The 16,752-nt window shown below is 40.3% G+C and overlaps 1 protein-coding gene across 3 annotated transcripts in view; it reads right to left on the reverse strand.

Annotated features, from left to right (window-relative positions):
* Positions 1-16,752, reverse strand: part of URI1 (URI1 prefoldin like chaperone) — a 56,091-nt gene that overhangs the window by 37,401 nt on the left and 1,938 nt on the right. Inside the window, exon 2 of one of the 3 annotated variants that reach the window (XM_061594151.1) lies at positions 486-520. The exons of the other annotated variants lie outside the window; for them this stretch is intronic. Within the exon in view, the coding sequence (XP_061450135.1) occupies positions 486-520 (35 nt within the window). The remainder of the gene's footprint in view (positions 1-485; positions 521-16,752) is intronic. 3 annotated transcript variants of the gene reach the window in all.

A 16,752-nucleotide genomic window follows, 5' to 3' on the forward strand; every position in this document is an offset into this window, starting at 1 on the left:
TTTCATTGCAATTGGATAAAATGGAAAAGGCCATTATCTACCTTGAAGTCAACAAAACCCTTTATAAATTGCAGACCTGAGTATCCAAACTTCTTATACAGATGTTTTGGATGCCTCCCAAGGCCATTTAGGTACCCAACCATACTGTACTCTATTGACAGTTTAGTTTTCTTGGAACAGGAACAAAAAAGAAATAGTTTTGCTTGGGGGTTTATAGACTTTTTAAAACCTTTCTATATGGTCATTCTGTGTCGGAAAAGGGGAGACATGCAGATTCAAAGTATGATTCTACAGTGGTGAATTAAAGGAGTAGCACAGAAATGCAGAGGATGCATTTTAATAAGCCAGGACCAAGTCAAAATGATGCACCAAAATGAAACATTTGAATTTGGTTAATTCCTAAAGAATTATGCATTGCACTTTTCTAAAGACACACATAGGATATTTTTATTGATATTTTAGGCATGCAAACGATTTTCACTTACCAATGCTGAATTTTTTCTTGGCAGCTAGTGACCACCTGTCATTAAAACAGATAACTGTTCATGAAAAAACAAGACTAAGCACACAGCTGCAAATTCAATGTTTCAGAAACTAGAGCAGACGTTTTACAGATCTGGTAGCATCTCACTATACATTTTTATTTGTCAGTGCAAAGGTGCAGGAATGTTCATTCTTAAGCAGCCCACTTTATCACAATGCACTAATCCAGACTGATAACCAAAGAATAAATTACACTTTCCCCATCTCATATTTTGATACAATGCATGCTCCATAACGACACGATACCAGATAAAACCAGTATTTTCAACAATCTACACATCTTTGAATGTTACATGCTTTGCAGAATAAAGCAAATATAATTTGTAAGAGGAATGCACATTTGCTGCTTGTTTTAAAAAAGAACCACTCCTAAAAATATTTTTCTTCATTAATACAACTTTGTATTTTAATCCGACCTGCAGTTTTACTCTAGTACAGTAAAAATCTGAGAAATCATATACAAAGACAATGTGAACTTTGATTAGAGTTTCAAAAACATGATATACACATATACACAAGTGAATATTATAATATCCATCAAATTATCGACTTCTGGGGAAAGGAATATTATTTAATCCAAAACACATTAGAAGACTACATCCTTCCATTTAAACAATAATTACAAAACACATGGAAGTTTTATATCACACCATTTGCACTACCAAAACTTAAAGTGTTCAAATCTGATAAGCACATTCTAGGATTTGGAAACTCAAAGCACAACCCAACTCGTATTTATGCCAGGCTGAGGGGAGGTGGATATGGAGGACCCATGGCTGAGCCACCAGGGGCCTGGCTCTGCCGGCAGAAATCCCTCTGCCAGGACAAAGCTAGGACCCTGCTGGCTCAGCTGGGGGTCTGCCAGGGAAGCCCAGCCCGGTGGAAGCCAGCAGAAGGCACAAAAAAGGGGAGTTCCAGGGACATGCCAGTGGAGGAGCCGGGGGGGGGCTTGCGCAACATCCTCCTGCAGGTCCTGATCTGGGCCAAGGTTATGTTGAGAAAAAGGTCAGTCTAAGAAAATAATTATAATGGAAGTCACTGGGAAGCACTTACTCCCCGGTAGGCGTATTTGCGAGGGCTGGCTTTTTCTTTTCTGTTTGTGTACACAGCTCCCAGCTAAGCTGATGTTTAGCCACCCTGCCGGCTCCCAAATGGCAAATGGATGCTGCAGAACTTCCTGCCAGTTCCTCCAGCACTCCTTCCACCAGCTTCCCATGAGTTGAATTGCTCTGTTAATAATAAAAAATCTACACCCAAGCCCTAAAAGTATCTCACAATGGCAAACAAATCTATTCACATATACTAGGTATGGGAGGATATGGTGTTGCTACAGTATGAGGGAGGGAGTTCCCCTCTTTTTAAAAATATGTTAGATAAATGCTGAAGAGCAGAGAAGGAATACAGAGCCCCCGATTATTCTCAAGATGGTGAGGCACAGTTGTGGAGGGGCAATATAGCAGCTTTGGTATTAATCAGGTTGTGTGCGTGTGTGCGTGCGTGCACTAGAAGAGCAAGTCCATCTTTAAGTTGTTAACAGTGGACAACTGCACAGTCTCCAAAGAACAGAGCAAATTCCAACAAAATACAGCAAACTCACAAAATGATGTGAACATAAGGCACAGAACTATGCTGCTTGTCTGTCAGTCATTATCTAATGCCAGGGTGGTACCCTCCAACTCCCATCAGCTCCAGCCAGCATCACCAACTGCTAGTGGTGATGGAAATTACAGTCCATAATATCAGGAGGGCACCATATTGGCTACCCCTGATCTAATGTGTCTGTCTCACATAATGGTGACAACGGCATTATGTCATATATAAAATATTATACTGCAAGCATCTGGGAAATGAGCTATCTACACAACAAAAATGCAACTCTGAGGAATATGTGCCACATATGAGAAACAAAGGGTTTTTTGTTGTGCAATAAACTGTGCCGAGAGGTCTTTGGACCACACACTACATGACACTTTAAAATGTGTGAATGCATTTGACATGCCTCCCCCCCCCTTTAAAAACATCAGCTAGGGCACAATCAGGAATGCAAGCACAGCATGCAATTAAGAGGGCTGCAGTCCCAACAAATATAATCACCCCCACCCCACAACCTGCTAATCTTATCCAGGTGGAAGTTGCAGGTTCACACGTTTAACCCATTGTTTAGTCTGGAACCTCAGAGTAGCTGCCTGATAACTATCCCCAAATGGGATCCTATAGGTGGAACTTCTGAGCATGAATGGGGACTATCCAACTCTCTGATGCTTCTCTTTCCCACTGCAGTTCTCATGTCTCTACCCCCAAAATGCTTCTTTGTAAGGTCAGGAAACCTTCCAGAGTGGAGTCCAAAGCTATACAAGAAGGTGCGCTCAGGAGAAAAAAATATATAGAGTGCCCAGGTTTGGCAGCAAGAAGATATGGGCATGTGCAAATGGCTCTGCGATCACAAATTGAACGTTCATACATAAAAATGAATTAAACATATACAAATTTTAATCTGAGGCTCATGAAAGCCCCACATGTAGTCTAAGGAACTATACTTATTTCCCATCTGAATGTAGGTTTTCAGAAATTATCTTTACAAATATTTGTTTCTCATGTGCCCACAAACAAGCTAATACGTGAAAGCAACTGATGGGAACACTTGCCAGAAAAAAAATACTGTTGTGATTTCATTGAAAATTGAAGATACAAGTGCTGATGGATTTCATTGTTTAAAAAAGGGATTGAGAGGGAAGGTCTTTGAAAAACTAAGGGGATTTAGCTTATATTCGGTCATTCAGAGGAAGAATCTGCAGACTTCACTCAGGCAGCAATCTACTTAAACATCTAAAGCAATATTACTGACTTTCACAAAACTCCATCAATTAGTTGTAGACTTAGTATCATTTATGTACATGAAGACATAGAAAGAATCACCCTATCCTAAGTTGCACAACATAAAAATCACATTTGTTGTTATATGCCTTCAAGTCGATTACGACTTATAGCAACCCTCTGAATCAGCGACCTCCAAGAGCATCTGTTATAAACAAATATCTGAAGATAAACGTGACTAGCAGAGATGTGCTCTGCTTATATTTAGTTTTTCCTTCAAAAATCAGAGTTCCCTGATGTAGGTTTCTTTGTTAAAGCAAAGTTAATGACAATAGAAAAGTAGAAGAATTAAGCAACTGTTCATTATTTCCAGCAAAAGAAATCAAGGAAAGAATTTAATGTCCTCAGGTAAGCGCTTTTGAAGCACACTGGCTGGTCTAGCATTGTTGCTAAAACAATAAACTCCAATAGTTCAAATTTCGCCTCAGTTGTGAACTCACTAGGTAGCCTTTGCAAGCCGCTGGCCCCATTTCAAACATCTTCTAAACGGATGTTGGGCTCATGCATTTCCTCCTCTCCCTCACATCAGTTTCCTTCCTCATTTCCTGATTCACAGTCATTTTATAATATCCAAAGCAGGCAAAAACAGTTACTACAAACCATAGTTTGCCATAATTCATACAAAATGTGGGTTCCGACTTCTGTTTGGAGGCAGGATCTCTTCTCAGTCATCTAAGTCATGCAGAACACAGAATAATGGGCTCAAATTAATGGAAGCCAGATTTCAGCTAAACATCGGGGAAAACCTCCTAACTATTAGAGCAGTACAACAGTGGAACCAATGGCCTAGGGAGGTGGTGGGCTCTTCAATGATGGAGGCATTCAAGAGGTAGCTGAACAGCCACCTGTCGGGGATGCTTTAAGTTGGGTTCCTGCACTGAGCAGGAGGTTGGACTTGATGGCCTTATAGGCCCCTTCCAATTCTACTATTCTAACAATGATTACTGCAAAACAAATGCAGACATCACCATCAACAATGGTTATTATAAACCAACAAGTGGGTGGTGGTGGCAGCAGAAACAGAATACATTAAGAAAGCAAAGAATAAGTAGCATACAAACCCAAAGTCCATTCACAACATGAATAAACTGGCCACTTTCTCAGCCTTAGTCACCCATTCTGCAATATGAAGATAACACTGCCCTACCTACCTTACTGTAATAAGGAACACTCCAATAATATACTTTAATAATGAGCTACATATAAATGCTGCTATTGCTAGTATTTAGACTCCTAGCAGGGTCACCCAAGGCGGAATGGTCAAAGCTGAGACACCAGACTAAGATGCATCCAAACTCAGAGGAAGGAAATGGTAAACCACCTCTGAATATCTCTTACCACGAAAACCCTATGCACAGAGTATAAAAGAGGAAGGCCAAACAAGAGATGGATTGATTCCATAAAGGAAGCCACAGAGCTGAACTTACAAGATCTGAACAGGGTGGTTCACAACAGATGCTCTAGGAGGTCGCTGATTCATAGGGTCGCCATAAGTCGTAGTCGACTTAAAGGCACATAACAAATTTGTAAAAGTATTTATATTCCACCCTCTCACAAACATCAGGGTAGAATACAACAACATGCTACTATTATTATAACTATATAAAGATAAAGTGTGGGGAGAGGGCAGTGAACACTGAAAATGTTTATGAAAAGAAAGTTCCAGTTCAAATGCCACATTTCTAAATAGGGGAAAGGAACTCAACAGGAAGCTTTCCTTTCCCAATGCATGACTTTCCAAGCATGAAGTGAGCTAAAGGCACAAAAGCAAAAGCCCTGCAAACCGTAAGTGCAGCGTGTTCATTAACCTCTACATGATAATCCTTTCGTAGCTGCATATTAACTAGTTACATATTCATAATCATTTACATTATTTAGAAGACCTTCTATGAAAATTTCCAGGCGATATCCATTAGCTACAATGTTAAAGGTTACTCAAGATATTCTGCTTAATGTTTCCAGGAAGCTTTTTTTAATTAGTAAATATGTAAATTGGGAGCATATGCTTTCCCCCCATTTTTTTAGTATTTTTTTTCCTGGAGAAAAAAATGGGCCATCAATAGAAAAGCACATGGGCATATGCTGTTTTCATCAACCCTTAGCCCCTTGAGACAAAAATCAATAACAGCAATCTATTTTAAATTTCATATGTTGAATTAAGGAATATGGAAGGGAGGAGAAATCAAAAGAAAAATATGCCCCATCCCCATGACAGGAAACTGTCTTTATACCAAGGCAGAGCAACGGGCCATCTAGTCCAGTGGTTACACTGGTTGGTGGTGGCTCTCCAGGACCCCAGCCAGGAGACATTTCCAGCCTGGAAGCACCAGGGACTGAACCTTTGCATGCAGAACATGTGATCTATCGCCTTTCCCAAATGACCACCTTCAACAAAAGAGTTCGGCATCACTTGAACATATTTCCAAAAATATTTACTGGTAAAGTGGTAGGAAGGCACATGATTCTGGAGCTTTGTTGAAACTAAGCAGATACAACATCCGGGGGTGGGTAGGTGGGTGATAGACACAAATGGTGGATTGTGAAGCTTACAGAATAGTGGGCTCATATATAGCTTATATAGCTGAAACAGCACCATCCACAAGAGAGAACTATCAGCAAGGCTGAGAGAACCCACAAGGTTGCAAAAGTACAAACCCATCTTGGGGGAGCGGGGACCTGAGGCAAGGTTGAAGAACTTGTGGCCCTCCAGATGTTGTTAACCACTGGCCATCATGGATTAGGGTTATGGGAGCCCTAAACAACATCTGGAGGGCCAACAGTTTCCCATCCCTGCCCTAAGAAGTGAGCAATGGGATACTGGCTGGGGGAAGAGGACTATGCAGGTGGAACATTTTGAAAAAGAGCATGCCTAGCTAGCTGGCATCCTGAATAGGAACACTTCTTATGGCAACATTTTGCTGCAGGTCCCACTGTGTGTGTATATGTGTGTGCGTGTATACCTTCCATTATAAAAAACTAATTTGACCATTTGAGCTCATCCATCTATAAACTGCACAGTCCAATTAAATACACATTTTCTGTAACACACATCCCACTGAATTCAACAGGAACTACTCCCACCTAAGTCAAGAAGGCCACAGTACTGAGCAGATATTAATGCCCAGTGTTTTCCCACTATCACTCATGTACATAAGAAGTAAAACAAACAGCAAGGTGTAAAGCAGGTAGTAAGAAGCGGGCAGCTGTTACCATAACAGAAAAATACTAGCCACTTTTTCTACCCGCCCCGCAAGCCATCAACTATTATGGCAGCACTGGACACATAATGAATTATATTCTGATTGCCAGGGTTCCTTGTCCCTCAGAAATGTCTCAGGAAGCTACAACTGCTCAAATGTATGTAGTGATGTATTTATTTGGATTTTTAATTCTACCTTTTCCTGAGGATTCAAGGACAGATTGCCTTAGAAGGAGGAAGGTGCATCCAAGAGTCAGTACCTGGCAGTCCAGCCTCATGTGCAACATACTTAAACTGAAATATAAAAAACCTTAATGTACATCTATACATATATTCAGTGCTGATTTTTTCAGGGGGCACACAGAAAAACATTAAAAACTCCTGAGACAATGAGCAACCACTAATTATCAGCTTGTGTGTGTGAACATAAAACAGGAAGTCATAACACCACATAAAAGTTGTGCATGAGTCTTAAATAAAAGCTCAACCACTTTCAACAGCTTTTTCTGTAGCTAACTGAGCAAACAGTAGTTCAGTTCACTGCCCAACTTCAAATCCTTTGCTTGCAAGACAAACCACTTAAGAATGATGTAATACTAAACTGTAATTAATACAAACCATGGTTCTCAAACTCACTGCAAAGTATGGTTTTATGGTGCAAAGCCAATCCTTAGGTATTCATACTTAACTATGTTTAAGCATTGTATCTGCAGCACAACAGAACCTGGTATGTCTCCTCTAGGCATGCACAGGATAAGCACATGCGCTGTATTTGAATATTATTTTAAAAGTGTAGAAAGTTACTAAACTACACACAGCAAACTTAACATTACCTAATAATCCTTGATCATTGGCCATGCTGGAAAGCACCAATCAGCTACACCTCTACTAAGCTATTAAAAACAGAGTCCACACACCGATAGTCATTTGAATGTGCAAATAAAATAAAGCCGAGCAAACATTGCCTTTCTGGGCCAACACACAATGTATTGAAATATAATTATTCCTTCAGATTTTGATTTCAGTACAGGTTTTTTACAATAAAGCAAGTGCATTAGTGCTTTAAACAGATCATTCTCTTTGTAATTATGTTAATGCTACTTAGGAGCCACAAGGGGGCACCATCCTGTGAATCCCCAATATATGCAAGCAACTGCCCAAGCTGTGTGTAAACCACAGTTTACAAAAACCTATTTTGAGAGCAAACTGTCCATGCTTTAATGCAGTTTCAGTTCCTTACATTCATACTCTCCACTTAATGAAAGAAAGGTGGGTGGGGAAGACAAGACCCAACCAATTATACTCTCAGGGAGAAATGAACAACGTACAGCTTTTTAATACTTGCACCAGCTTTAGAAGTTGGAGGTGGAACTGAACTCCCAAGTAAATGTACACAGGATTCTCAACTTTAAAAGGGAAATTAACTCAAGAGAGCACAGAATTATCGTCCATGTGGCCAAGACAAGAATGAGAAGCTTATAGACTTCTAACTCAACAATTAATCAAATTTTTGTTTTTACTATAATTTCTACTTAACTGAGAACTCAAAGCAGGTGTCACGTTTTAAAAAAGAACTTTCTATTCCCTGTGCTGGACTTTTCTTGAATGAAAATAAGCTGTTCGTTAGAAGTCATAATTAACCTTCACAGAAACTGACAAAGGCAATGTTATCTTGGGGTAGTAGAAGGTCCCAAAGCAAGCCATGTGTGTTGTGTCAGCGATATGTATGGAAATGCCCGTGTTCACATTAGAGCTGTTGACTTGAATGGTTGTTCTAGTTCAGTGCTGTTTAATATTTGGAGGGGGGATAGGGGTGTGCGGGTGTATGTATATATTTCAATGGGACTCAAATGATTAGAGCTCTTGTCTACTGAGATAACAAAAATATAGTCTACCACATTTGTATTGAACAGGATGCCTCTTTTTTAGTTGGTGATAAACTGAGATATACAGCTCAACTCCATGCTAATCTTTTGACTAACTTACAATGGTGCTTATCTATATATTTCCAGACCTGGTGTGTGTGTTCCCTCACATCTCAGACACATTTTATTTAAAAGATTAGAATAAAAATTTAAAAAGTTTTATTGAAAATGTGTTTAGAATAACCTTGTGCTAATTTACAAATAGAAATGCATGCACATTGTACCTGGAGGTCCTGTAAGCCTAGGTTTGCATTGGATTGGGCTATAAGGCTACAATGTTGTGTACATTTGGTTGGCAGTGCACATAAGAGCCAGCTGGATTTACTTCTGCATATACATTCATAAGATATGGGTGCATGAGCCGCTTCACACTTTATATAGCAATCATATAGCATGTCACAGCATACAACTGCCATGGAAAGCATGGAAAGCATTTGTTGTTGGATTACAACTCTTATAAATCCCAAGCAGTGGCAATGCTGGCTGGGGCCGATGGAACTTATCATCTAACAACATCTAGTTGGCACCACATTGGCTACTTCTGACATTGTCCTGAAGAAGAACTTCCACTTTCAGTTTTGAATACATCACAGTTTTTTGCTGCTTCCAAATTCTGAAAACTGTGGGTTAAGATAAGAGGGGTTGTGTGTGTTTTGTTGTTGTTTTTGATGTAACATTAATCTACAGCACTATGCATCTGAGCCAACACAAGTCTCGAGTTTACGCACTTTGTCCTCCTAGCATAGCTGGGAAGAGATCAGAAGCTTTCACTTCAGCTTTTACACTAATCAGTTTTGAATTACATCTGAAATTAGGGAATTCTGGTTAGTTGCCATGAACCAGGTATTAAACAATGGTTTATTATTCTGGTTTGTTTGCTAACCATATGTTGTAAATGTACTGCCTTCAAGTCAATTCTGACTTATGGCAACCCTATGAATAGGGTTTTTATGTGGCTGAGAGGCAGTGACTGGCCCAAGGTCACCCAGTGAGCTTCATGGCTATGTGGGGATTCGAACCCTGGTCTCCCAGGTCGTAGTCCAACACCTTAACCACTACACCACAAAGTTGGCTGAAAATGGTGGGCGTTTTAGTCCAACAACATCTGGGGACCCAAGGTTGAAGAACATCAGTTTAAACTTACCAAAGTTCCCCAAATTCAGACATAATAGGGAACTTCTGGCTAGTTTAAAAGCAGATACATCCTACTGTTTTCCTGAAAGCCGTGCCAGAGAAGAGGGGCATGTGAGCTCAAGGCAGCTCATGCACATAACCCTGAACTACAATTTGGACATAATTTTAAACTGGCCCTATGGTTAGCTAACAAACTAATATCAGAACATACTATTTGACCCAATTTGTGTGAATCAAGCACAATTACAATAGACCAGTTTCTCTCATGTGGATGCAAGTAGAAACTGCAATTTATTCAAAATGGAAAGTGGAAGCTTTCAATCTATTACCCTCACACACAAAGGAGGGGGATTGAGTGTGTGAGCCCAAGGCTTGCCACAACTTATTTTGTAAGTGTTGTTGTTATTATTATTCATTTCTCTACCACAAACTCATAAAATAGATCTATGTGATGTACAAAGATCTCAATTAAAACCAAAGCAACATTACAAATAAAACCAAAACAAAATACATTAAAGAAACAGACCTACAGAATGGATCATCTGACAAGAAGGTTATAAAAACTGCAAGTCATTTTTCATAAGAAGGTTTGCTGAAATAACCAAGTTGGTGCCTAAAATTCTTTACAGACAGTGCCACCTTTATTTTGTTAGGTACAGAGTTCAATGGTACCACACTAAATTCACATTTCTTGTTGACTATGGACTGACACTGCCAGGCACTATCAGATGGGGCTTGGTAGCAGATCACAAAGATCAGGGAGGGAAATAGAGAATAAGGCAGCCTTTTAAGTACACCAGTTTCAGGTTGTTTAAAGATTTATATTCTAATGAGAAGAAGATAGCTCAGTAGCATACTGGCAGCAATGCCGCTCTCTTAACACAGGTGCTACATACTATCAGTAGCCAATGCACGAATAAACCCATGGTTTATGTTATATCTGAATTGGACCAACAGCTCTTGCTAAGTAAACATAGTACTGGATTGTGTATGATTAAAAATTCCAAAGAGAACTAATTTATACTTAATCATTTTTATTCTTGATAAATTATTCTTGATAAATGTTGTCCTATTTTGTCAAATCCTTTAAAAAAAATTAAATGCGAAAAATTAAGTACGGAAAAATGTATAGCTACACATACCAATGACAGCCCTATAAAACTGACTGTTCATCTAGCTCCTCTGTTCATCATTGAAAAATGCAGTGTGTATAAATCAATAGTTTAGCAAATCTGGGGATCGACAGGCCTCTGATCTTAGAAGTACAGTAAGGCCCTGCTTATACGGCGGGTTAGGGACCAGGCCCCTGCTGTAAAGCGGAAATCGCTGTAAAGTGGAACCCATAGACTATAATGGGGCCGTCGCGCGAAAATGTCACGAAAATCGGCTTTTAAAAGGGGAATTTCCCGCCGCCGCATTAGCGGAACGCCGGAATGCGAAGCGCCGGTAAGAGGGGCCCTACAATTTGTGTGCGAACAAGTGAACTTGATGTTCCAAGCACTCAAGCAACTCTCCCAAGTTTGTCTCTGCAGCAACATGCAACTTTTAGAAGGACAGGTACTCTCAGGTTGATGTCATTACTAGATGTTCTCTAATAATGTGTTTCCATCTCTGAGCCCAACAGTGAAAATTACATATAATAGCTTTGCCTAACTATCCTCACTACAAATTAACCCCTGGTCTTTCGGGTAGGCAAGCAATACTTAAAAAAAAAACAATTCAAGCTGAACACCACAAACTCTCCAGTAAGAGGTTGCAGCCCATTTTAAGACTGGTATCAGTTCCATTCTATTAGAATAGGCAAATACTATACCATGCTCCCCCAATGGCTGTGCAACTGTGGGAGCTGCAGTTCAAAACATCTGGAGGGCAGCAGGTTGGTGAAAGCTGTCATGGGGTACACAGAGAACTGCTGTCCAATCCAGAATCTGCTAGAATGTTTAGAAGCCTGAAAGCAACAAATCTCCGATATGCCTTCTGCATGCTTGTCCTTAAACAGGACATGCTCAAAGTGTATAAAAGTGCCCCCACAACTAATTTTAGGTGCTCATAATTCACTTTAGTGACAGTAACACAACAACCATTAATTTTAGTGACATTCTTCTTTTGAAACAATAACCTAATTTTATTTATGCTCTACTCTGGCTTCTTTTCCAAGAGCTGCTTCACACTTGTGTTAACCACTTTATTATTGCAAGCAAAGATAATAGCTTGCATGTGTGAATAAGAGCCATATGAAATCCAGTTCAACTTACAGCACCTGACAGCACCTCAAGCACTACACTTTTCGCTGAAATCTATTCATATACATTACCTTCAAGTCATCAAATAATTACAGGCATCATTTCCAGAGGAAAGATAGGAAGGAGTAAGAATCACTCCAAGTTTTGGATCAAGTTTAATTTTACTCCATTCCTCTATATAACGGTCCCAACATTTTTGAGAAAACGATGCACATTTGCTACATATTATGGCACTTATTTACACAACAGATTGTAATGACCTGAAAACAGCCCAGATGGTGCAGCAGTAAACATATGGGAAACCTTTCCTTAAGTGATTCTGAAGTGATTTGATATAAAAGAAATAAAACACAAAAATAGCATATTAGTGATTTTGAGTTAGGATAGAACTCGAGTGAAAAGTCAGACCATTCATGTTTCAGTAGGCCCAAGAACTTAAGGTAATAGTTTGTGTTTCCTTTATTTATTTATTATATATCTATATAATTGAGGTGAAAAAGTTGCTGAATCCTTTTGTTTTTCCCCATTATCTATTTTAAGAGATTTATACCTTGCCTTTCAATCTAAATAATCGCCAAAGCAGTTTATAAAAAGATTATAGAACCAATAGATAGCTATTAGCTATCCCACCACTAAGGTGAGTTAAGAGTAACACAGAGGGAACACAAGGTTTAAAGACATTCTCCAGCTATCTGGTCCCTGCCGCAGCTTCTGCATTTACAGGGCCTGTGGCAAGACCAAGGCAAATGCAGGTATAACCATCACTCAGGGGATGGATGTGCTTTACTGAGACCAAATGGAAAAGCAACTTCCAGAGTTAGGTGGTGGGTCAGCTAAGGGAGTGCTGAGTGGACACAATGTTAAACCCTCTTCTCAGCTCTCTGGGGTTCTTGTTGCTCTTGTCTAATTAATGCTTATGTCAAGTAACAATTTGTAGCCATTTTCAGTACTGCAATTCCACCATAATTTTCATACTGTCTTGAACATTTATTTAGGTTACAACAAGTGCACGTATGTTTTAGCATTGTGGCCTACAAGTCAGTCTACTGTCACAGTCATGTAAAAAATACATTTACATGAAAATATATGCATTTCGAATCTAATTTCCAAGTGATGTCAACTTCAACTTTGATAACTATATATTAATATTGTTAACATTTTAAACTAGGTCAGAACAAAATAGCTCCAATTATGTCAGAATCAGATCTTGACGATTAATCTGAAATATGATAACTACCACATTTCAGAAAGGGCTTCTTCCACCCTTATTTGTGCAAACTGAATCAGCAAAGAATGTCTGACAGCAAGTGTGGGAACAAGCAGAGTCCCTCTCTGCAAGACAAATTAAACTTTCCCAGAGAAAACTAGGCCTCCAATCCTCAGTGCTATGCAAAAAAGAAAAAGATCAGTCAAGCATTTTGATCCCAGCCGAACAGCAGCTCATAGACACGAAGCACAACGAAGCACTGTGTTCTGTTCACCTCCTATACCATGAGTGCTTGTGTTCCGGAGAATGAAACAAAGTGGCACAATAGCAGGAAACAAGACTACAGTATGTCATCTGCTAATGCTGCCATTATTTCTGCTGCATTCTTCCACACTGGCCTGGTGTCTATAGCCCTGTTGGCAAGTTATGGCAAGTTCAAAAACCTCAAATTCCAACATGCAAAGGATTCAAAGATCTCTGACACAGAGAAACCTACTGTGCCCTGCTTATTACTTTTCAGTGCTTGTGCATACACATGCAGACAATACAGACAAAACAAAAAAACAACCACAAGCTTCAGTTCACCTGGTGGAGGTGAACCCTTTTCCTCCATCACACAATTAACTTCTAGTCACACTTTCTGTATGAGTGGCTAGTCACGCGGAGGCCCAATTAACGATATTTATTCCATCCAAAAAAGGCAGGGGAAAGATCATAAGAACCAGGTCTGGACAATGACTGATGATCACATGGATGGCTCAATGTACAGCCAAGGTTGTGCAATGGTGTGGAATGGCTTGCACCACTTTTCCAACCTCCCACTGAATGTATGAACCAAAGTAACTTGTAACATGTGATCTGATTTTTCAGCCTTTTCCCACATGTGGTGGTCCATTCATACCTTCACCACATGTTGCATGTCATGAGTAGTTGCCCACAATAAGCACAAGGCTTCCATTCTGTCCTGCCTGAGGACAACTGTGGTCAGTTTACCTTCATGGTCCAGTTCTGTTTTTCTCCTAAGACTAACATGTGGGATTGGCAACAAAATACTGCTGTGTACCTTCATTTTAGAACAGGAGTGTTCCTATTCAGGGGTCCAGCTGGACAGCCATGTCTTCCTCTAAAATACATTAACCATCCAACAGTTTACCTCCCCCCTTTTTTTAGTTTCTCTTTCCCAAATGGCAGCATTCCATGGCATGCTCAGTCCTCATTGGGCTGTTTTAGTGGTTTGGTTATCCTGTTTCTGTAAACCTGAGATTCTCCCAAGCCTAATACCTCCTCATTTCAGTGGGTCTGTTTTGACTCCATTTACATCAGCACTCACCACCAGAGTTTGATATTAGAAGTACAGTAGGGCCCCACTTTACGGCATTTTGCTAATGCAGCGGTCTCAAATAGATGCAATTACACTAAAGCCTCACTCATACAGCGCTTGTTCCGCTTTTATGGTGGTTTTCGGGCATCGCGCACTATTCTTTTCAACGAGTTCCGCTTTTCAGCAGGGGTCCGGAATGTAACCCGCCATATGAGTGGGGCCCTACTGTAGTAATGCAGAGTTTAGCTTACCAGCCCAACTCCGCCGCCACCCTATAATATACCAGAAAACAGTCATCCTCAACAGCCATATACCTTTGCTCTATACCTTGGATCATTCAAAACTGAAAGTGAAGGATCCTTGTCTTCCAATATATGCACATATACACTCAGAGAAATAGTCATCGCAGGCAACACTGTTCTTTCACTATTCTAGCCAAAACATTTATTCTGGAAAAGGGAACTATCAAGTCCTTGTAGCTTATTCAAGGTCATTTTCTGTCCCTAACCCTAAAAGCAGACATTCTGTCCCCTGTAACACATCACACTCTCACACAACATGTTAAAGTATGTGGAAAGACTAGTGCAAGCATTCCTCATTCCATACAATTACAAACAAACAGGCAATGAAAAGGGATGTGGAGGATTCATCCTTCAATAATTGTGAGTAAAACAGTATAGGTAAAGGGGCAACTTGCATTAAGTGTACATCAAGGTGTTTACAAATACCACATTATGGATAAAGGAGGCTGAAGAATAACTTACCTGTATCACCTGCAGATGGTTTTAAGTACAATAGATGTGTAGCAGGGAAGATAGTTGGAGATAGTTGAGAGATAACTAATCTGAGTTAAGTGCTCTGAAGTAAGGCTGCAATACTATGTGCACTTACTAGGAGCTAGCTTAGCAGAACTTAGTTCTGTGTCAACATGCACAGGATTACACTGTAGATCAGTGGTTCCCAACCTGGGGGCCGGGACCCCCAGGGGGGCCATGAAGTAATCCAGAGGGGGCCGTGAACAGTAAAGAAATGAATTTATTAATTTTTTTAAAAAAGTCTTCACTCCTTCTACACTGTCTGCTTTCCGCTGCCGCTGCAGATGACACCTTCCCCTTGCTCCAAACAAGAGGGGAAGCCTTTTGCTGAAGCGCCAGAGCGTCTTTCAGGCGCACTAAGGGCAAACATCTGCCTATAAAATACATGGCAGATGCCAAAGGAGGCTGAGGGTGGAGCTACCAGGAAGAAGAGGGGATTACTATCACTGATTCCTGTCTGCTTGCACTGCCGCTACTGGCAATGCCCTTACTTAGAATGAGAGGAGAGGGCTTTTTCTGAAGCAAAAAGAAGCAAGCCTGCAAAGAAAGGCTGCTTTCCCCCTTCCTTCTTGGCAGCCAGCCTGCCTCCCTGGAGGGAGGGGGTCACAATTTTTTTTCAGCTTATAAAGGGGGTCCTGTGCTCATAAAGGCTGGGAACCACTGCTGTAGATGTAACAGACACTGAGAATTATAAGGGGCAACTAACTTGTGTTAAAATACATTAGAATGCACTCCATTAAAAACATGATGTGCCTTTTATCATCCTGAGATCAAGGACAGGGGAGAGCTTGAAACTCTACAGTGTGATCCTATGCAATGAGATATAGTGGCTATAGTGCCAGGCTAGGCCTGGGGATACCCAGATTTAACTACCCAATCAGACATCAAACTCGCAGAGATGCTGCAAGTATTAAATGGATGAAGAAGAGTAGAATATATGCTGCTTTGGAGGAAAGATGGTGATATCATTGTAATAAACAAACCATGTGCTTGGAAGTAAGTTCCACTGATTTCTGTGGGCTTACACGCAAACAAGTGTGCCTATGATGCCAAACTTTGGGGGGGAGAATAAATAACAGTGATTTGAAGATTTTTTTTGTATGCACCCTTACTTACAGCGCAATTTGAGCGCATCTATTCCAGACTTAAAGTTAAGCCCTAGCTGAAGACAAGGAACTGAATGCACACAGAGAGCAGGTGACTGCACCAAGCGCAGAAACCAAATAGGCTACCAGAAAACAGAAGCCCCCCCCCTTCTTCCATACCTAGCAGAAAGATGCAGTGAGGTTAAGGGTCTCTCACACACAGAAAAAACAATCAAATCTCTACCAAAGTGATTATTATTATTATTATTATTAGAATTTATTACCCGTCCTTCACCCAGAAGTCCCAGGGCAGGTTACAATAATTTTAAAACACATAATTAAAAGTTAAAAACAACGTAACAGAAAACAGGGTGGGTCCCAAACTTTGCTCTCCATAGACCACTTG

Source organism: Rhineura floridana, chromosome 13 (assembly GCF_030035675.1).
Source record: "Rhineura floridana isolate rRhiFlo1 chromosome 13, rRhiFlo1.hap2, whole genome shotgun sequence".
NCBI lineage: Eukaryota > Metazoa > Chordata > Lepidosauria > Squamata > Rhineuridae > Rhineura > Rhineura floridana.